This window comes from Aedes albopictus, chromosome 2 (genome assembly GCF_035046485.1).
Source record: "Aedes albopictus strain Foshan chromosome 2, AalbF5, whole genome shotgun sequence".
NCBI lineage: Eukaryota > Metazoa > Arthropoda > Insecta > Diptera > Culicidae > Aedes > Aedes albopictus.
Genome location: NC_085137.1, coordinates 282,440,799 through 282,465,013, shown reverse-complemented (window position 1 = coordinate 282,465,013; position 24,215 = coordinate 282,440,799). Strand labels below are relative to the sequence as shown.

The following is a 24,215-nucleotide window of genomic DNA, read 5'->3' as shown; positions in this document are numbered from 1 at the left end:
CAGGTGTCGAGAGTTCGTTAAATGAAAGGTTTGTCAAGTCCCAGGCAACTTTTCTGGCGCATTAAACTTCTCAATCGACAGCCACCCCAGGATGTGTACGGTCGGCTATGCTATGCTATGCTATGCTATGCTAATTTCAGCTGTTTTGATAGCCTAGATGCAGACCACAATGGACTTTCCAAATGAATGTGCACATTTTTTTCCCTTCTTACGACTTCCATGTTGATTGTTTAAAAAGTACAGTCGATTTGCGGAATGTCAAAAATACATACGTGAAGCTGACAAAATTCCCGACACGTGGGCGCCAAGAACTTCCAAATCCGTCCACCAGGAGCGCCACAATATGAGCAAGAGTTTGTTCCAATTCTAAATGAAGCAAGCTTTATTCATTGACTTTCATTCTGTTGACAAACGAGTATCGAGCAGCTGAATATGAATATGCAGACAAGTGAATGAAAATTGCCGCACGGTGAACTTCAACTCGTCTGCTCGAAAATTTTGCGCCATGTGGTAAGCAAATCACTGATTTTGATAGGCCGACTGAGATCCAAGTCAACGTGCGCTCTATTGAGTCACCGTCACTTTTATCAGAACTGGACTGACTGTGATGGTGTGTGTGGATATCACTGATAGGCCATCTTTAAAATTCGTTTAAAAATCCAAATGAAAATTTACCAAGCTGATATTTTAATATGTGATATAAAATAACAAGTTTTGCATGTTGGTCACAAAAAAGTTTGATTTTTGGCGAAAACCACTAAAATATCACAACAGTTGCAATGATTGTGATCTAGAGTGTGGGTCAATATCAGGTTGTTACCTGTCGTTGTCGTTTTGATATTGAACGGCCTGGAGTGATAGTGATGATGGTGCAATGCAATATCAGTAGTCACCTGACAAGACTGATATTGCGCAACTTTGCTTCAATGTTGAAATTTATGAAAGGGGGGGTGTGACGTAAAACAAATTACAAATTAAACATTTTCATCGGCCTTACGGGATTGTTTTATTCTAGATCTTAGCAATTTTCAAACTCTGCTTAGTATACAAGCAATAATCGGTGACAGAGAAACTTAATTCATCACAAGTGATGTTTATCACAATTCAGCTTCAGTTCAATTTTGCAATTCATGCTATGTTTGATCTCTCAACATATTGGACAGCACGGTCAAATGCCCTGTACTCTCATATAATCCCGAGCAGGAGAAAATAGCTGAAGAATAACAAACTCAGGTATGCAAAACCGAATACCTACAACCTGAATAAGGTATTAAGAAGCCCTGCATAAGAGGTAAAATACCTAAAATAATAACTGATGTGTTTCCTGTGCATAACACGCGAATAATGACTTCAGGTATGGTAATACCTAAATAATAATCGGTGATTTTTCCATACAAATAGTAATTTTTCCATAATTGAATAATACCTCAATCAGTCCTCACAACCAAAATAATAACTCGTTGAGGTATTCTATCAATACCTACAAAATACCAAAATAAGTTATTTTCAATACCTGGACAACCGACCAATACCTGGTTTTGGTATGATACCTGACTTTGGTATGCTCCAGTTATGTGTCAGTTATTCATTCCTGCTCGGGATGCTAATATGGTGCTAAGTAAATGCTTGTATGCATTGCATTATTATTATGATGAACTAGGGTAATTGTTCCCATCGTTGCGGTAGTACCTATTGTTGCGGTAATGGCAATTGAGCACTTTTTCGACTGAAATGTTACCAAAAGGTATTTTTAATAGATGTATGGTGCTTAAATTATGAGATTGCACCATTTGTTTGCTTAAGATTTGCCCAAAAACCTATTTTAAAAAAATATTTTCATAAATGTGTTTGCTGCTGTGTTCCTATTGTTGCGGTAGTGTTCCTAATGTTGCGGTATCCCATATGATTTCAATGGGATACCGCAACAATAGGAACAAAATACCGCAACATTAGGAACACATACCGCAACATTAGGAACACAATGATCTTTCAGATAAAAACGAATAAAATGCTCATAACAACATCAAAGTGGCAATATTTCGTTATTTTCCCGTAGATTAAGGATGGATTTTATTATTTTCAATTCAATCCATGTAAAAAGTTTGCTTGGGGCGATACAATTGTGGTTTAAACATGAACCCAGCGCTTAACTCCTCCATGATCGGATCAATTACCCTAGCTGTCCCGGCAAACGTCGTACTGCCTCCCTACTATGTTTCTTGACATTCAGTTCTGGAAGAAAATGATGGCCCACATAGTGGAATTTCCAATTTTCCCGTTTTTGTTGCTTTCCCGGACGATTTTTGCAATTATTTTTCCCTACGAACACGTCGGAGCCCTGCACGAATGCAACAGTGAAAGAATCATGTCGATCTGTTGACCCGTTCCCGAGCCTATTGGTGACATACAAACACCATTCCATTTTTATTTTTATAGATAATAATAGGGGGATTCACTAAACAGCGTAAACCGATTAAACTGATTAAACGTCGCGATCACCAAGACAGGCTTGATAATTTTCCTCAAAATCAAAAGAGTTTTGCAACATGCTCTAGTACCCCTAATAAATATTATGATGCTTAATAATAATAAATTAAAGAGCTTGTACGTGCTCCTACGTATTGCAAATGCTAGCAACGAGTTTATTTGCATTCATAATGCTGAATAGGTACTTAAAAGTCCTTATAGTGCTGATTTGAAGCCTATTATGAATATATTACTTGGGAATGACACGTTGACCAGCACCGAGATTCAACAAATAATTCTAATGATTTCGAATCAATAAAATGATTAAATCATTATATAATAACCGGCAAAATAGAGGATAGTTGTTAATTTGATTGTTTGCTTTGTTACGAACACTGTTAACAATAAACTCATACATACTTCACTGCACACAAAAAAAAATGTTGTGAAAATACAAACAACCATTCCTTTTAGTGCGCTTTTATATCCTAGCTGCATTAATTTGTCATTCTGTATGTTGCCGTAGGTAGCTACCAAGCTATCGTTTTCTCGATGTTTGTTTATTTTAATGATTCCAACGCCCTATGGTATACATATACAACTGGATTGTGTTTAATCGCTGAGACAACCGATGACTATGCTCGCCCAATCAGTAACGCCTTTAACAAGGAGAAAACAGGCAGCAAATCTTCGCAGTCCAGCAGCAGATAAAAAGGTGAATATTTATTATTTACATATTTATCAATTCTCGGTAGCTGTGTTTTAAGTGGCAGATAACTACCGAAGAAATTGAATTTCTGACAGCCAAAGCAGAAATCGGTAAATTATATCTTGGCATGGTCACTGTCCTTTCCCCTCTGTGTCTCGAATTGGTGGCCTGTGGCCAGGCCACATATATTCACAGCGCGTCGATGAGGTATGCACTCAACTACTCAACAGCAGCCAAATGCAGCCCTTTGGAACATAATCTTTCATTCCATATCGTCAGCTGAAAGCGACGCGTCCAACGGAGGCAAAGGCACGCACGCTTGCATGCTCATCTTGTGATACGTTATTGTGTGTTATTGAAACCAAGTCCCCTAGAGGCCTGTTCGGCTGAGCCAGGAGTTGCTGATCGGCCCTGGTCGCGTCCTCCATCGTAAGTCTTCAGCTTTGCTCAAACGATCTTCAGAAGGAGTAAAAAATAATTATGATTTGTCTGCCAATAACATGGAGGGGCATAAACACAAGATATGAGTGTATAAATAACATATGTAAAGAAATATTTCTTTCAAATTGAAATACAAACAATTACAAGTTTTAAATTGATTTTCTTTAATTAAGCCTCTGCTTTATCTCCCGGAAGGGTTTGGTTAACCAATATGATTAATGAGAAGTTTGCTACCAATTTCCTCAAATTCTAGGGTGTTTAGACTGATGGTTAACGAAAAACCAAAATACATATGCAATCCACTTAAAAATACTGTAGCTAAATATGAACCCGAGTAAAGTCTGACACCAAATTGAAAACTAGTTATGATGTTGTGATATCGCAAATTATATTAAATCTAGGTTTTCTAGTGTAGTCTAGTCTAATGTAGTTGTTTTTTTCCACCCCAACTCTTACAAATACTTCTACAAAAGCTCTGCGGAAATTAAATTAAAAAACAAATGAAAGTAAATCAGAATGCCCATTAGTCTATATATTAGTTTTTAGCTTAAAGGAAGAAATTATTATTACATACCTTCGGTTGTGTTCACCGGTCGAATTTGCTCCACATTTTACGTACTACTGTCCAACCCATCCACACATGCTGGCCCTTGAGCGAAGTTCATTCAAGCTGCAGTTGCTGGTTTTGCGAACTAATGAGATGCAGCAGCCACTGAATTGTGAATGATAAAATGTTGCACCGGCCAGCTCTACTTAGCGTGAAAAAGAAGTGATCAAAGAAAAACGCGATGTTTTGAACTTGATGACCTATTGAGAAAAATTAAAGAAATGAGCAGGATTTCGACACATGTAGGTATCCTTTGGTCAACGTGCCGAACAGAACGAAGCTTGTTGAAGCAAAACGATTCCAAGGAAATGCTAATGATCTTATCTTTGCGTACGTTATGATTTAATCATGTACGGTGCAACAATGTTGCACCATTTTTGACTGTTTGCCTCGCATAAGAGTATGCTATTATGCATAACCAACCACCGGTATTATAAGTGATGAAATTCATTAGTACTAATGATTTGACTTCTTCTCTGGCACGCCAACTTTCGGTACGTTTGACGGTAAATAAAATGACAATAATTCAGATTCCATCCGAATAAATAAATGGCTGAAATCATAAAAAATGTTAGCTAAAACATTTCCATTATCAGCTGAGAAGCAGCACGTCGGGGTGCATAAATACATAACCCTAAAGTTTGAGCCCTGAAGGCTTTCCCAGCCATTTTTGATGCTGACCACTTTAATTAACGCTGGACCCCTGAAAGCGAGAGTTTGTGTCCGAGTCGTAAGTTACGGTGGTTGAAGCATATCCCTATCCGACTGCCAACTGGTCGGGGTGAAACGAAACGTGAACCAGTTGACCATCTGTAGCCACCGGGGAGCAGTTGAAAATCATCCTCCATGTTACGTAAAACTCACCCTGCCCATACATAGGATAGATACCTATGTTCAGAGATCGGAGTGCTTAGGGAACATACCACTGAAAATGAGCGAATATGGCCACAGCCAGCACAGGTACTCGGAGTGAGTAGTGCACATTCACCCACGTGTTACTGGAGACGGACTTTGGAATTGCGACCCGGAAGGGCCCGGAGTGTGTGTGTGTGTGTGTGTGTGTGTGTGTTTTGGGATAGAGATTCAGGCTAATGCTGAAAATTAACATACTACATGTATTAAACTCTTTAGTTAATCAAAATTTATGCCCTGCTTGCACAAGGAAGCGTTTTTGGAGAGCTATTTGAACATGGAGCTTGAATGAACATTTGCGATGCCGAGGGTAAGAAAAAAGTTTTGTTCTAATTAACGATGTGCTTAGTCACGGCTTTTGCTTGTTTGTGATAACTAGTTGCGTAAGGGAGATTCCTATCGTAGGAATGTTGGTTTAAAAGTGTTGTAACTCATGTGATACGGTGTGATGGGAAAATGTTTCGAAAATTTATGAATAATCAAGGCAAAAATTATCCCTATTGTTGGCAACTAATAAAAAAAGGTTTGCTATATCTCTAGACCAACATGTGAAATAAGCGGTCATAACTGTTCGTTTAATATCTCAACACAGAATACCAAAAATTAATAGAAATTGCTACCTACATATATGTATATGTATATATACATTCACATACTTCAATCTCATTTGACTTTTCCGGGGCAATTCGATTATCCGGGTGACTCCAAAATTGTTTCACCTTGGATAATCGAATCACTGAATAATCGTGCCATGCTGTTCTTTTTTTATGTTTGATGTTCTTCAATCAAAAACTGTTCGTTAAACATAGAAGCTAACATACATGACGTTGTAGTGCCTAAACTTAACGTCTGTCTGGTATTATTATAACCATGTTTTTTAAAAATGAAATTTTAGCAGAAAAATATGAAAAAAAATAAAAACAATTTTCAAATAAGCTAAATCCTATTTACAGATATTGTATTTAACGTTTATCACTTTTTAGACATATTGTAATCTAAAAAATGCAAACAAAGCAAAAACAATTTTTTATTGGGATAATCGAGCCATTTTTGCCGGATAATCGGGCTCCCGGTTAATTGAATCCCCGGATAATCGAGTTCGACCTGTATCATATTTTCTATTTTATATAACTCATTTCGGTATTATAATGGCCAACTTTTCCGCAATGGCTAACTATGCAACTGTAATCGGTTGCATAATGAAAAATAGTTGCATAATGTTCATAATGCAACTCAAACGAGTTGTATAATGAAAAATATCATTGAATAAAACTTCGTATGGAACTCGTTGCAAAACTCGATTTTTTAGCATTCTTCGTATTTATCCAACTCATGCTCACTCTTCGTATTTATCCAACTCGGCAAGCTTCGTTGGATAAATGTACGACTCGTGCAGAAAAAAATCAACTTTTTGCAACTCATTACATAAACAACAATTGGAACATTAGCATATTGTTGATAAACATTCAAAGATTTATTCGATTCGATTGACTGGTTTCAGATATACGAGAAGGGTTCTAGCTTCGCGAAAGATTAATCAATCGAGCTCAAATTTGTACTAATGATGTACACATAATAAGTTGACAAACAAATTTTTGGTGCACTCTATGAAAAGTTAGAGGTTGTTGAACTTTTTGTGAGAGAAAAAAAAAGTTGCCTATCTCAAACATTGTGGCGATGAACACAGAAATATAAACAAAAAAACCCTGCATCTCAGTGACGGCTAATTGTTGTGGTTGTAGAGTTCAAAACAAAAATTTCATTGGATACAGACTAGAAAAAAATAGTGCTAGTGTAAAACGTTATTCTTTTTGTTCAGCGCTCCAGCCGTTTCAGCGTAAGAAAAAACATGTGTAATACCATCTTAACACACAACTTGTAAAACATACCCACGACACAGCATCATATGTTTCTATTCAGTGTCTTTTATAGCTACATCTCATGTTCATGGTGTATAACTACCAATAGTAGCATTTACATACACAACCCTGTGCGTATCAAAAAAAAAAAAAAAAACAAACAGAAATAAAAAAAACAAACTAATTACTCACTTCTGATGCCATCATAAGTCTTAAATCATTGCTTGAATCTGGCAAATCGGAGAGCACCCTCCCTGCTAGTTTGTGGACCACACATCTGATTTTTTACGGCGAGGTCGATTGCTCCCCTTTTGTAGATATTCTTTAGAAAGAGCATGCAGATGACGACTAAATTTCGCGTCATCAGTGTGATGGATCATAAAATTTAAGAAATGTAGCAATAACTCTTTCGTTATACTTCCAACTGCTTCACAGTCTTATTTATACAAGAACGAACAAGGGGTGCTTTCGTTTTTTTATGACAAGCCTGCCAAAGTTATCTTAATTAATCGTTATAAAGAAACTTTTTGTAAATCATGATGCAAAAAGGATCCTCCCAGTCAGTGTTGAAAAAGTCATTTCGTCATTTCTAAATTCAACCGCCTACAGCTCATTTTAGAAGCTGAACCTGAGAATATGGTATATGAAGAACTTGTGCGGCAAACCCAGTTCTGCAAGAAAGTCACGGAAAAAACGGTATTTTTTGAATATTTAAGGTAAATGTCACGGACTACCTTCGAAAAATGCAAATGATATTCATGGTGAATATCAATTGGCATTTTTCGAAGGTAGTCCGTGACATTAACATTAAATATTCAAAAAAGAGCGGGTTTTCCGTGACTTTCTTACAGAACTGGTTTTGCCGCACAAGTTCTTCATATACCATATTCTCGGGTTCAGCTTCTAAAACGAGCTGTAGGTGGTTGAATTTAGATATGCCGAAATGACATTTTCAGGACTGCTCCCAGTCGATGGAATTTGTGTGTGAATTATAAATCTGTTACAACTTCATTACAACTTTTAAAATTGTTTATCTTTCGAAAATAAAACATTCATTAAGATTAGAATAACTCCGTTCAAACTTTTTCATCAGCAAATCAACTAATTACATTAACGTCATGAAACCTGCTTGAAGCTTATGTGAACCTACTATAAAAATAACATTAGCGCATCAAGTCAACGTGAATAAAGTTGTGCGGGCAAGGTGTAAATCAAATTTTATCACCCACCTTGTCAGAGCCTGTATTTTAGTCTCATTTATCTAAAATTGTTTGACATATAGATAATTTTATGGTGCACCGTGTCTAAGCAGCATGTTCCCATAACGGCGTCGGTGTGGTTCATCTGGTTGGCTGCGTCCCTCTGTAGAGAAGGAGATCTTGGCGGTTTATTAGCTGTTGCTTTTATGTGGTTTATGGGCTTAGTAGTTAGAGACTCCGAAGAAGATGTGTTCCCCTGGTCCTTTTTTTGCTGTCGCTCGTAGTGAGAACTTGTGCGACTGTTGTCGATTGGCTGCTGTTGAAGAGGGAGAGCACGTGTGTTGTCTCGGCACCCAGAGATATGTAAAACAATAAATTTTGTTATAACGCTTTTCAAAGGCATTCCTCTAGCAGTTTTCCATGTTCTGTAGCTTTTTTCTTCGGCTAATAATTTATGACACACTTTGTTTTGACGCAGGTTTATGATGAATTCTGGGTTCAATCAATCGATTCGAATCAAAGCTTCATGTTCAATGTAAAAAGTAATGTCGTCTGGCTGGACAATAGTTATTTATGTAACGAGTTGCAAAAATTTGATTTTTTCAGCACGAATCGTACATTTATCCAACGAGGCTTGTCGCTGGATATAACTTATTTGGGTTGCATTATGAATCATTATGTATTTGTTTGATTGACAACCTGTGTTATCACTGTAAGAGCTTGAAAAACTGTGATGGTTATAGTACGACTTGCTTGATCCAGATTTCGTGATGGAGCACGTGGTTGTTCCCAGTCAACAACAGAGAAGCACGATGATATTGATGGAGATATATTCTAGTGAATATTATTTTTTTTCAATGCAAAATATGTTGTATGCAACACGTTGCAAAACTCGATTTTTACAGCACTACAGTATTACTCGTGTTACAAAAATCATCATTTTTCAACTCGTTGCATAAATAACTATATCATTAAATAGATAATCACCTTAGAAGTTAATCAAGTGTATTCTATGTAAATAAATTCTCAATTACCTAACGATTCGTAAATTTCATATAAAAATAATGACTTATATTATTTTTTTAATATATTTTTCAAATTTTTAATTAATCATTCAATGAAGCATTGGCATACAGCAAGGAATCTTGCCTGTATGATGTTTGCGTGCGTATGATAAGCAGTGGTTTAACCCTTCAGCGCGCGCGCCGTTGTAAAAAGTACAACACTATCAAAAAAACCTCGCTCGTCATATACAGTGCGAGCGCGGTGCAGTTTCAGCTACTTGATAGCGCGCGTCCTGAAAGGTTATATATGAAATATGCTTGACTATGGATCGTTCATTAATCCTAAGTAAATAACAAAATGACATTTTCATGATATTTTTATATTTATTTATTTACTGTGTCTCTAGTACGAAATGTTAATCGACGACATACATAATCCATTTTCTAAAACTTATCATCATTAATACTGTACATCCGTTATTTGCAATATTATGTACCGATTTTGGCAACAATTTTTACCAATTTTGGCAACCCAGCCAACAAATTGATTCACATAACTCTGTTACAACTGTGCTGAGTGAACTCTTATCCGTCCAAAACGCATTGTATAATATGCAGCAAATATGCTCTATTCACACATATTTGGAGGCCATATACGAATTCATCCGGCGAATTATATAATTTCACATGTAACTTAGTTTGACCCTTTATATGATTTCCTTTTCGCAAACAGTAAAACAACAAGAAGTCGTGCCAGTCTCTTGATCAACACTGTAGATTTTAGCAAAAATGTTGGTGAAAATGAAAGCAAAGTGTGAAATATTTTGGTGGTTTAGTGAAATTCATTAATCATGCTGAGGTAAGGCCTTGGGTAAGGCTGTACAGCAGTAGCTAAATGTATGAACCGTTCGAGGAACGATAGAAACTTCTGCCTAGAACTGCGCAGCTGCTCATTCGCTTTACGGCTGTGCTGGTACCTACTTGCACATTAGTATGGGACACGCTTGTATGGAAAAAATAAATCCTCGCTACAGTCAACTTTTTAGATCCCATTTAGGTCCCATATGAACTGTACAAAATTTCAGCGCAATCGGCGAAACTATAATTTAGCGCAAGCGGTTCAAAGCATTCATAGGATTAGCTATGGGAAAAGTTACACTTTCAAACAAAAATCCCAGAGGTCGCCCTTGTCTCCTTAATTCAAATCAATTAACGCTTCTTGTAGAAAAATTATTTATGAAACTTTCTTTCGAAGACCGCAAAACGATTGGATGCTTGTGGAAAAAGTTATTGATTTATTACCGATTATTGATCCGACGAACGGCTTTTTGTTTTGTTTTATCAGCAGCACTGCTGCTGCCGTTGTTGCATGGGGTGGCGGGAGGCATCACCACCCCAGGAACAGCAGCAGCCAACACTGAAAATATTCTACACGTTCGAGCTACATATTTCAAACATGAATTTTCACCACTTGGGAAACATCTGAATTCAACGTGTCAATCCAGTCATAGATACACTTTTTGAAATTATGTTCAAAACACGTTAGTTTGATATCATTAATGTCAAATTTCTTAGAATATCAGTACCAGGAACCCAGCAGTGGGTTCCTGTTCACCAAAAAATGAAGTATGCTAAGACATACTTAACGTGGGCGAATTTGATGATGTACATTAAGTTATAGGCGAACCATTTCCGTTATCGATACATAAACACACTGTCAAACACGGTCAAATCATGTGTAAAAGACAGTGGTTTAGAACCTTAACTATTCAACATCTGATTCAAAAGAACTACACGTTAATATAGCTTGTTGTTTTTAACGATACATTAACGTGTAAAAGAACATGGATGAGGCGTGTCGATTATTTTCAGTGAAGGCAGCAGCTACAGTGCTGCTAATAAAACTAAACAAAAAGCCGTTCGTTGGATCACTAATCGTTAATAAATCAATAACTTTTTCCACAAGCATCCAATCGTTTTGCGTTCTTCGAAGGAAAGTTTCATAAATGATTTTTCTACAAGAAGCGTTGATCGATTTGAATTAAGGAGACAAGAAGCGACCTCTAGGATTTTTTATCTGAAACTGTAACTTTTCCCATAGTAAATCCTATGAAAAACCGCTTGCGCTAAATTATAGTTTCACCGATTGCGCTGAAATTTTGCACAGTCAAAATTTAGATTTTATTATGAATGTCAAAAATTGAGATTTTATTATTAATGTTATTCCTTTGCATATTAAATGTTAGGCACCATCAGACGATCTGAACGTAATAACTTTTATCACAAGTGTCGGATCCCTTTGCGGTCTTCGGAAAAGTTTTTCGGCATATCCTAGGCTATACTCCAACGTCATTAGTTAAATCGTTTTAGTCAAAAAGAATCAATTTATGAGAAAAATGCAAAAAAGTGTTTTTTCAATACTAAATTGTATACAAATTTAAATCGCGATGCGGAATACGAGGATGCAACCAATCGCTCCCAAATTTTGCACAGTTGTTTTGGTTGCTAAAGGAGTCGTAAAAGCTTTGTTCCAAAAAATCGACTTTGTTGACCCAGTCTAATATGCAGAAATCTTAATTTTCGAATTTTGCCGTGTCATTAGTTGGCACGGTAGCTTAGTTGGAAAAGAACTTGTCTAGCGAATAAGGGTCGAGAGTTCAAATCTCACCTGAGCTGTGGATTTTTTTTCGGAATTTCACTAATAATTTATCCACCTTTTCATGTATAAGTATAGTTCATTAAAACCTCATTAATTGCAATTGTATTAGAACTTTTGCGATTTTTTTTTCTCTTAACACATCATATTTTTAATAACTCGCTGACCCTACTTTCTAGTTTCCAACTGCTGGATGTTGCTGTACAATGCTAGCCATCACTCGTTACACCCGCAAGTCCTCCTAATACATACTGACAGTCCCCTAATGCTAGTTCAATTTTCTACTAGACGCGTGATTTACGTGTCGATCTTTTTAACCTAGAAGTGGACGTCTAATTATTTTCTTTCTGAATGCTTCTCCCTAGAACAAGAGATCGCCGGGTGCATAAATTATTTTCACGTCGTTCATGTGTTATTTTTTTGTTTACTGATCCTACTGAACTCGAAGAAATCTTTTAAGGCAGAGGTTAAGCCAGCTCCTATGATGGCGGCCAGGGGAATAGTTCCTTTGTGGAATGAAATATATGCGTGTTGTGACATTAAGATGTTATACGGTATGCATCTACCGTGGTGGTAAATATATGGCACTGCATGCCGCTTTTTATTTGGGGGAAAACGATAGAAAAAGAACACTGGTAATTTGTATAAAATTCGTATACACGTTTTGTAATTTTTTTTTACCTACACTACGAGGTAAACAAGAATGTGTTATACAAGTATTATAAAAGTATAGGTTTGATAGATTTAAGATATAAAAAATAAAAAAAAAATATCTGAAATTTATTCCTTAGTTTTGATTTTTATAAGATATAGTAAACTTTTACAGTTTTCATTTCAAATGGATGATATTCACGGAATAAATCTTAGATATTTTTTTTAAAGGTTACCTATATCGTATATATAAATCAGTCTGATGAGTTGCAAAGCTGTAACTTTTTTCAATTTTAAAACAGCTGAAATTGTTTTGAGAGCTTCCTGTACTTTGATTCACTATCTCCTTTCGAAGCGAAGATGCTATCATAACAAAAATACAAATACAGATACTTATCTTTTTTTCAGAAGCGTGCGATGAATTTTATTTCACCCGTAATCGTGCGCACAGAGTTCGAAACAGCTGCTCATCTACTCTGTTTTCGGATCGCACACCATCCATAATATTTTGATGGAAGGTAGCAACGACGTCGGCAACGGCAGCAGCAGCGCTAACAACATGAAGTGAAAAAGATCAGTCGCACATGTTTTGACAGTTGACACTTGAAGTGCATGCGTTCACCCATATCAAAATTAGATCAACCAAGTTGAGCTGCAACACCATCTCTTATGGATGTAGCGATAATGCAGCTAATTTTATATCGATATATAGGTAGGGTAATCGTTCCCTTCGTTGCGGTAGTACCTACTGCTGCGGTAATGGCGATTGAACACTTTTTCGACTGAAATGTTACCAAAAGGCATTTAAATTGATGTATTATGCTTCAATTATGAGATTTCACCATTACACAAATGGATTTGTAAGATTTTTCCCAATTATAGAAATATTTTCCTCAATATTGTTGCTATTGGTTCTTATTGTTTTGTTGCAGTAGTGTTCCGATCGTTGAAAATACTGCAACATTAGGAGCCAAAATGAAATTTTACATCCATAATAGGAACAGTGTGCCTAAAGTTTTATTCTTCAATCACTTAACCTAATTTACAGCTCCATTGTCCACGAGGGCACTGCGTGAGCGATTCCAATTGGAAGCTGTACATACACTTTGTACAGCGCCTAAATGTATTCTATTCTAAGTGTATTACATCGAACTGGTTGCCATTGCGCTGCTTTCACTTTCTACCCTATCATGTTGACGTGTGGCTGTTGGTTGTTTCCTGTTTCCAGTCCGATTGGGGGTCCATTATGGGTTGCCATTCGCCGATTTCCAAGTATCCGGGTTCATTTGAGCCATGTGCTCAGAAGAGGGTCAGTGTTCGCTGCTCTCAGGGGGAAAGAGCAACTGACGGAAGTGCTGGGGCTGGGATCGAACCCATGACCATCTGCTTATGAAGCAAACGTGTAGCCACTACGCCACGGGCCCCGGTATTGTGCCTAATGTTGGTGCAAGCAATTTATTATAAAAAAAGAAACAGAGATAAGCGATAGTTTTTCTATTTATTTTTTCAAGCAAATTTGGATGGAAAACTACCGACTAACGTTTTGAAATGCTTCATTAAGTGGTACGATCATTTTTTTTTTTATTAATTTACGCTATTACCATAATGATGGGCACACTTACTCTACTGCACGTCACTCCCCGCTGGGAACACCAGGAATGTTCCGCATTATTCGTGACATCAAACGCAGCACAAAGGATAACATAATGATGTCAAAGGCGATAATGATTGAGCCCTGTGGCTACACTTTTGATGGATTGGTGCCATTGGAAAAATGTCTGAAATTCATTGAATGAGCCCGTGATCAGTTTTGGGCGGTGCATTGGTATGAGTTTTTCGTTTATGATCAAACATTGGTTTAGATTTTTTTTTATTGTAAATACAATACGGCGAATGCAAGTATTCTATTTTTTTTTGTGTCCTATCACAGGACTCACTGCGTTTTTACACATTGATGAGAACGCCAGCCCTCACTAGATTTGAACCTGTACACCAGCGATGGGGTTGCAAAATTTCGAATTTGACGCCCTCTTACAAAAATGGTATAAGAAAAAAAGAAAAGCGAACAAATTTTTAAAAATCACTGTACGATATTCATTTGTTTTCATCTAACTTACTTTTTGAAAACAATTTTAACATATCTAGATTCAATCACCACAGCTCTTCTCTTACCATGTAACCATATGCCACTATTATTCGCATTGCGTGCCAATGCAGTGCTATTGTAGAACTGACCTGCTCTTTATTGGTCGTATATTAGCCCTTCCTTTGCGGAAGATTGTCAACCTGGTGCCTAAGTCTAGTTAATAAAAGCGCCGGTATAGGGAATAGAGAGTCGTGTGTTCAAATTCCACCAGACCGAAATGTCTGTTTAACAATAATTTATCTCTTTATTTGTTTGTCAAAACTCTGTTTTATCAATTACTAAATTCCTGTACTGTGCTGTCGTTCTTCACAAAATTGTCCAATGCATAAAAGAAATGCCATAGTCTATATCGTTTTAAGAACGTTCTTGGAAACTTGTTCATTGTACTTACTGATTACTGAATGTATTTTCCGATAGATGTACTACATTTTCTTATTTTGTTTTCTTTGCAGGTTAGTGATGTTTCCACTTTCATACTGTTTGGATGTTCTTGGGCAGCTAATGATACTCCAGACATTCATGAAATCTTATTTTCATGCCAGATCATATATAAAGAGATAAGTATTTTTCATACTAATTATATCGATAACGTTTCAAATTAGTATTAAAGCCTGTCCACGTTAAAAAATGTTGGACACCAACTCGGTGATATTACTAACAATTCAGTGACAAGGCATGCAAACGACGGTGCTTCCTGGGGGTGATACACAAATTATGTCACGCAAAAATCGACCTTTTTCAACCACCCCCCCCCCCCCCTCCTCCCTATGTTACACTTTTTGTATGGGACCTCAATATTTTTGTAAGGGTCGTCACGTTCTGCAACCCCCCCCCTCCCCCCTGAAGGCGTGACGTCATTTCTGTACGACCCCCTGTTTACTTTAGTTCTTAACTCTCTTCATTAACGGCTACGCAGTCTTGGGTTTTTAAAAAAGTGCAAAAAAAAACGTTAAACTGAAAGTGATTCCGAAGTCATGTACCAAAAACGACACAGAAAAGGGCCAGTTACAGTTAGACAAAACAATTGACAAAAAAAAAAACGATAGTAATTATTTTCCCCCTGAGGAAGACACTATCCCCGTGTTGAAACGTCGGGTGAATAAAACCACTCGTTTTTTTTTTAAATCCCAAGACTGCGTAGCCGTTAATCAAGAGAGTCAACTATACAGTCGTATTTCAATAGCAATTAGTCCTTAACCTTGAAAACAAAATTTAGTTCATTAAAATCTGTTCATATTCGGTATAGTTATAACGTTTTTAAAAAAATGTGATAAAAATGATTTTGTAAAAATGCGTTTAATAAAAGAAAGTGCATTCCTCTGTCATCAAAATTGAACTGGATTGCTACACCAACTTTGCCTGAAATGGGTTTATTTTGAAGTGCTAGTTCTGACGAATTACTTATGAGATAGAAGATGTTTGTGTTTACAACAACGAGCAGGATTTACAAGATTTTTTGCACATAAGCAAAGAAAAATTAAGTGATGTTTCGCATGCCTCGTAAACCAGAGATGGAATGACAAGAATATGAATCTCTATGACCAAAAATTGCTACTTTGAAGAATCGTCAGTGGACCTGGTGTGATGGTTAGAACACTTGACTATCACGCCGAGGACCTGGGATCGAATCCCACTCCCGACAAACTTGCAAAATGTGAGTTCTTCCTTCGGAAGGGAAGTAAGGCGTGGGTCCCGAGATGAACTAGCCCAGGGCTAAAAATCTCGTTAATACAGATAAAAAAAAGAATCGTCACTCTCCCTGAAACGAAACACGTTCACGTTTTGATATATCGTTGTGAACTTTCAAAAATCTATCGAATCATGTAAATCTATTCTATAATGAGTGAAAAAGTTCTAATTTCATGAATTTTGAATTGTGCATAATTAACCCTCTAATACCCAACCCCGCCTTTAGACGGGGTATAGTTTGAGCATTTTTGTAATTTTTGTATCGTGGAAAATCAAAATTTTTATATTTTTGGTTGAAATTTTGGACTGTTTTGTATATCTCAAAATGAATGTTGGTGTATTTTGAAGCGTATTTACATTTTTTTTTAAATCATTGAAAAATTGATGTTTTGGTCACCTTTCAGAAGTCATTGTTTATTTTATATTGAATCGCTACAATTATCATGTTTTAATTTTTTTCCAAATCATTCTATCCTAGTTTAATAGTTTAAGGGAATCGAACACACTCTAAAATAATTTTCCCTAGAATTACACGGAAAATAAAATTTTCTCTGAAAAAAATTTCAAATAAAAATATTTCAACAATAATCATAAAATCTCAAAATGTTATCATCTCAAAAAACCCGTACCCCAAATAGGCTTCTAGGAAAAATATAAAAGTGTGGGGATGTTTAAAAATAAAAATTAGAAAAATAAAAAACTGAAATTCTCTAAATCGAGAATCAAAAATAATCATCTTCCAAAACATGTTTAAATCGATTTTAGATGACGAAAAATGATATTTAGATCAAAATCAAAAATTCGGGTATTAGAGGGTTAAACTAAAAATGCTAATTGTGGGAACTCATTCGATTGGTATCAGAAGTATACGATATTAGAAACATTCTAGACCGAAAACGCATAGCTGTGAGAATAAGCTAGCAAACTTGAAAAATAGGACCCTAAAATTTGAGATTTTGAGTAGATCAATAAAATATTTCTTTTGATGCCAGAAATTCCTGTACACCCGCCTGAAACGCGAAGCAGCAAAGGTCGGACTGGTGGTGAATGCGGCTAAGACAAAGTACATGCTGGTAGGTGGGACTGAGCGAGACAGGACAAGCCTTGGCAGCAATGTTACGATAGACGGGGATACTTTCGAGGTGGTAGAAGAATTCGTCTACCTCGGTTCCTTGCTAACGGCTGACTATAACGTGAGCCGTGAAATACGAAGGCGCATCATCAGTGGAAGTCGTACCTACTATGGGCTCCAGAAGAATCTGCGGTCAAAAAAGATTCACCCCCGCACCAAATGTACCGTGTACAAGACGTTAACAAGACCGGTGGTTCTCTACGGACACGAGACATGGACGATGCTCGAGGAGGACCTGCAAGCACTCGGAGTTTTCGAGCGACGGGTGCTAAGGACGATCTTCGGCGGCGTAAGGACTGTATCGGAAACTATAAACATTCAAAATGGTCTATCTCGACGCACGGTTGGTCTTTTCATTCCGGTTCTTCTATGAAATCTTCACAATATAGTAAAGTTTAGAACAGCTTGAAGAAATTTGGAAAATGTTTAGTATTATTGAAAATATGGTTCTATGAGTATACCACACAAAATAGCAATCCGTACAAACTGCATTTTTTTTTAACGTTTCAAACATTTGTAGCGAAAAAAATTTGTACGGGAAAAAATCTGGAAAATAATGATCATTACTAGCAGTTATGTACACATAACATATCACTCAAAACCGACTTTTAAAATTCTTATTTTGGATAGAAAAACCTCCAATATTAAGAATATGGTCTATCCCAAAAAGCACATACTTTTTGGTCGAACTTTGACGCTCTGTTTCAAATATCTTTAGAGGTTATAGAATTCCGTTCTCTGGTAAATCTACCTCTGCAACACATTTAAATATATACCCAATCGAAAAAAATGCAAATTTTCAACTTTATGTATTTTTTATTTGCGTAATCGTTCTTTGAAGACGCATAAAAAAAGCTCCTCGAAAAATGGCCTTTTTATTTTTAAGAAGTGCCCTAAACTGCGGAGGGAACTTTTCTTGATGAAAATAATATTCCTATATCATAAGCATTCTGGAAAAGAATATATTTGCGCAAAAATAAGAGAAATAATTAAATATTTTCCCCCAGTTTTCATAATTTTAAACTTTTTAGAAGGTGTCCAAAATTTTAAAAACACATGTGCAATCTTTGAGATAAAAGTCCAAGTTAAATGGTTATTTTTTGAAAATCAGAACTGCCATTCTTTATTTGAGAGCTATTTAGTATCTCCAAAAATAAAGTTATGTTCATTTCGAACAGATTATTTTTCAGGCAATTGTGAACGTTTATAGTTAATTTCCGATACAGTCCTTACAGGAGAACGGTGTGTGGCGGAGAAGGCTGAACCACGAGCTCGCTGCACTTTACGGCGAACCCAGCATCCAGAAAGTGACCAAAGCCGGAAGGATACGATGGGCAGGGCATGTTGCAAGAATGCCGAACAACAACCATGCAAAGCTGGTGTTTGCTAACCATCCGGTTGGTACAAGAAGGCGTGGAGCGCAGAGAGCACGATGGGCGGACCAGGTGGAGCGTGATCTGGCGAGTGTTGGGCCGACGTTGGAGAGCTGCAGCTGCAAATCGAGTATTATGGCGGCAAATTGTTGATTCAGTATTATCATGAATTTGACGTTAACTAAATAAATGAAAATGAATGATGCCAGAAATTAACTGTATATGTAATGCAGTGGTGCTCAAACTGCGGCCCTCGCAGCTCTTGAATGCGGCTCGCAGAGTACTTTGGAAAAAAGTTACTGATAGTTCAGGCCTGTCTTTGCCAGGACGAGGCAAAGGGATCGTCATTGTGATTGTGTTGTTCAATTATGGCCCTCTGTTAATTTTCCACTTCTATTCAATTTCTCGCGTCGCACACTTGCGATTCTATCCACCGTTTCTTTCATTACTTTCTTTACTCCCTCCTTCTTTGAGTAGTATTAAGTTCACCGAGAAAAGCCAATAAAATTCAATTATCATTAGTAAAAAAGTTAGAACACTTTTAATACCTGCAATATTCACGATAAATTTCGTCCTGCGGCCCGCGGCTCAGACGCAATATCTCAATTTGGCCCGCGGTGTACATAAACCTGAGCACCACTGATGTAATGTATATCATTTTTGAGTGTTATTTTATTTGAAGTTTGTGACAGCGTTTTCGAGATTCTGCAGTTTTTAGGTGTCCGAAATTTAACGTGAACAGGCTTTCTAAGGTACGTGAGGTGCAATAGGGCACTGCATGAAATTCTCTCTTTCTCTTTCACTCTTACAGAGATTTTGTAAACAACAAGGCCAAGAAACGTCAAAATCCCATACAAAATCAAAACAATGCAGTGCCCTATAGCTCAAGCGACATCATCTTTAGCTATTATTTTTGAGTTTTTTTTTTCACAACGATTGAAACTGTCACATGATTTATTTTCATGCTTATCCACGTAATCCAAACAGTAGCAATATATCTACATGTGTATTTTAATGACTGTTGATTTGTAATAACTTCAGTCTCAGTCATCTTACCATTTAGTTTTTGTAAAAATTTAACTGCTTAGCACAGAAAGGCTAGATGCTGGGATATATTGAGCATTCTTAGAAAAAGTACCCTCGTGCGCTTCATGAAATGAATATCAATAATAAATTAATTTATATGTTAATGGGTGACGCGTGAATCTTGGTGATCACAGGTAGCCGAAATTAAATCCTATCAAATAAACAAGTCGGGAGTGGTCAAGCAGAAATAAACTACGTCTTAAAAGTATCATCTGCTCTTTCTCTATGTGTCTCATGTTTAACATCATCGTTGAGCAAACGACGAGCCACCCAGCTATCATTATGCGATTGCGGATGGAGTCAGACTGAATAAACCTTTTTTAAACTGGGGAACCGCCACTACTCGTCAGCTCCAAAAGGCGAGGCGAAAACGGACAATAAAACGTCGTCTGAAAAGATTTAAACTGGAGAGCGCTATCTCTCAGAGATCAGAATATAGCCACTTCGAACCCAGCTAATTAGTGTTGATGAAATGTGACGCTCCGATTAGGGCGAAGGTGGGAGAGATTGACGCGTTCTTTCTTTTTTAGATATAAAAACTAGAATGGGCATCTGCCCAGGCGATCCTTTTTGAATGCCGGCGGATGTATTAAAATCTAAAATGATGTTTTAAGCTTCTGTTTTTTTTTAGATCCAGCGATAGATGGAAACTTTTTGCTTATTTTGTTTTCTTACGCTTCGGAAACCAATCATTGGACAACATAATTTTAATAGTCATTCAAATATATTGTTTGCTTCGTTTGTAGTTTTTAAATAATGTGTCTCAGCATTGCAATGTATACTCTCTTAACTTTGAAAAAGTATTGATCTATTATTGAGAGATTCTTGTTAGAAAAATAATAAATATTTAATTCAATTCTATTCGCTTTATTTTAGAGAAAAAAAATAATAATAATAAATAAAATTTTAACTGTTTTGCAACATTAATCAACAAACTCTGGTCTTAAGTTCCCGAGCAGGAACGAATAACTCACACATAACTGCAGCATACCAAAGTCAGGTATAATACCCAGACAAGGTATTGGTCGGTTACCCAGGTATTGAAAATAACGCATTTTGGTATTTTGCAGGTATTTATAAAATACCGCAACGAGTTATTGGTTTATAATGTGTAACACAAAATGAAAGTGTTATCTTTTTACAGATTTATTGAACTTCAACTTCAGTTACAAATTAGTTAAAACAAAATGATTTCATCCGTTCGGGATGCTGGATTGCACTGCCTCACGTCTCAGTGCCGCAGTATCGAGCTCACCGCTCCGATATGTTCTCTCGCCGTTCTTCTCAACCCTCTCAGACGGAAGGATGAGTGCTGCTTTGGTTGGAGAATGAGTGTTGCGATCGTACTTCAGTTTGTTACAAATGATTGATTTTTATTGGTTTTTCTCGGTAAACTTAATACTACTCAAAAGAGGAGGGAGTAACGAAAGTATTGCTTTGTGCATTCAAAATGCAAATATCAAATGCGGGAGCACCAAATGCGGTAAGATTTTCTAACAAGTAACCCGATGTCAGTGGGAGCTTTCGAATCCTAGGTTGGCGGTGATATTGGCTATGGTTGCTACGTTGCCTTTGGTAACATGTGTTACCGCGTTTGAAGCGCATTTGGACACCGTTTGCATCTTGAACGCACACAGCAATAATGAAAGAAACGGTGGATAGAATCGTAAGTGTGCGACGAGAGAAATTGAATAGAAGTTGAAAATTAACAGAGGGCCATAATTGAACAACACAATCACAACGACGACCCCTTTGCCTAACGTCCTGGTTTTGAACGGCTAGGTACTAGTAGTTTGATGATTACTACTAGCCCTGTTAATTTTCAACTTCTATTAAATTTCTCTCGTCGCACACTTGCGATTCTATCCACCGTTTCTTTCATTGCTTTGGTTACTCCCTCCATCTTTGAGTAGTTATAAGTTCACCAAGAAAAGCCAATAAAATTCAATTATCATAAAGTTATGCGGTTATAGACCCTAGAAAGTAAACAGTTATTGGTTTGGTGTTGAGGACTGCTGGACAGTGTAAACCACTGCGTAAATATTATCCTGTGTAAACATCGCAATCATTGATTATTTCAATCGCAATTCCATGAAGTATTTCATTAAGTAGATACACAACGAAATAATCTTTAGGCCTGTTTCAAAAGTAGGTAAATGTAAGTGTCTGACAAATTTTCAATTCAAATTTCAATTTATAGGGCAAAATGTGTAATTTTGGGCTTTATGGCCTGCAAGCCATCAAGTTTTTTGGTAATCAAATAGTAAATTGGTTGATTATTTCCCCTTTGAAGTATTTTTGCGTGCTATGCGAAATGGATAGCAATCTCTTAATTAATATTTTTATTGCTCACATTAATTACGAAAATTGAATCTGGCTTTCGATGGGCATCGTTATTTGTAATGCAACTCCCTCTATTGACTCCCGACTGTATCGGCCAGAACCAATGAAGAGGCATACCCCGGAGCATAAACATCGTTTTAATTGATCGCATCCTTCGGATTCCTTGATCCAATCGACAGACGCGACTCAACTCGTTGGTCAAAAATTAAATTATTATCCCTCTACTGCACTAAGTTTCTTGTCCGTCCCATTCGTTGGTGGGCGTCGGGTTAGGGGTCATCTCTACCGTTTGCAGCCTCTGCATCAGCATATCTTTCGCATACGATCGCGATGTTGCCGTCCGTGAATGCGAAGGTACTGCTTTGTGGCGATCTTCTTTTGTGGAAGTATGGTACGGAACGTTCTTCCCTTACTCTTTTTAACGATCAGGTTTCTGGATTTAACTTGCTTTGTAACAGTGAGTCGTGTTGATTCCGCAATTGAAATAAACCGTTTTACACCTACAATTAATAAAATGAATGACTCCATAAATTCCGATCAATTCATTCTGCGCTTGTGTATGGTATTTCGTGATTTGATCATATTGATAGAAGTAACTTCTTTTTTATTTGTTTTGCGATGAAATTTGTTTACTTAGTGAAACCGAGTTCCAAGAACCAGCTTTGTAATCAACAGAGGGTTCGTTCATATTATTGTGCGTTTCAATGTTCAGGTGGTCACATGTAATACCTAGCTCTATGAGGTTCAGTTTGTCCTGTTTAATATTTACTATGACCATGGCTCGAAGTCAAGATTTGCCAAACGTGTGAAAATTGTACCGTGCTGCTCCCCGCCATTCTTCCGCACGAAACCAAAGCTGCATAACCAAAGCAGTAGGTGAGGCAGAAGGAGATCCTTTACTCTTTGCACCATGTGAGACAAAACAGCATTCTTGAGTTTTTGTCTTGAGTGCATTTGCTTGTTATCGGACTTTCCTCTCACAGCATGTTTAACGTCGGAACATCGGCCAGCAATAGTTATATGGCTGGTGTTGATTTCCCTCGTGAAACGAGAGTGAATTTATATGGTTCAATTCATGATTCACACAAAAATCGATTTCTTTAGACGTATAGATTTAACCTCACCAAGGGTAGGCAAGATATAGTGAACAGCTTAAGCATTTTGCCACCAAATTTCGTTTTGTACCTTTGAATTCCGCCCAGGTACAAAACTGATTACACTGATTCAAAAGATGGTATTCTACATAGAAGGTTAAAAAACTCGATATAAGACCAAACTCCGGTTACTATTGACAGGATAATAGAAAGATCAAAATTTGATGTGGTAGATCACACGCGGTAACGTACAGTTCTACCAACGTTACAGGAATTGACACTAAGTCACAAGTTACCTTTTTAGTATTTTTTATTGATCTTAAACAGTTCGTAGGCAGATTTTTGTATCTGTTGACTCCATTTTGGAAATAAAACATTAGACAACTTTGATCCACCCTTGGATCTACCAATCTAATGATTGTGCTTTGATAAAACTAGACCTAAAATTGTATACGTGACAGGAACGTATATGCTACCCACATTATTGAAAAAAATCATCATGATGCGTTGCAATAGAAAGCAAATGAAAAATTTACAAAAAAAAATATCGGTAGGGCACTGCTTATAGAGGTTATACACAAACTAGGCCATACTTTTAGAGAGGTTGCTAAAGTTGATCGATGCACGAAGATTTTTTTTTTAGGTGTAGGCAAAAAAAAAGTTATACAGTAGTGAAGGGGAGATCAAAAATGGTAAACTGTTGCTTGTAGTAATTTCTATATCATCCTTAGGAATACTGTGTTTTCTAAGTATTATTATTACGAAAATCTTGTGTGGAACATATTGTTACTTTTTAATTGGATACAATCCAATCTTTTGAATGCTGAAGGACTGTTCAATATGACCAA

At 36.9% G+C, this 24,215-nt stretch overlaps 1 protein-coding gene across 2 annotated transcripts in view; it reads left to right on the top strand.

The window, feature by feature from the left end:
* LOC109415153 (uncharacterized) overlaps positions 1 to 24,215 on the top strand; it is a 232,980-nt gene that overhangs the window by 141,112 nt on the left and 67,653 nt on the right. The window contains exon 5 of one of the 2 annotated variants that reach the window (XM_062851957.1): positions 15,103 to 15,267. The exons of the other annotated variant lie outside the window; for it this stretch is intronic. Within the exon in view, the coding sequence (XP_062707941.1) occupies positions 15,103 to 15,252 (150 nt within the window). The 3' untranslated portion in view covers positions 15,253 to 15,267. Of the gene's footprint in view, positions 1 to 15,102; positions 15,268 to 24,215 lie in introns of those variants that run through there. 2 annotated transcript variants of the gene reach the window in all.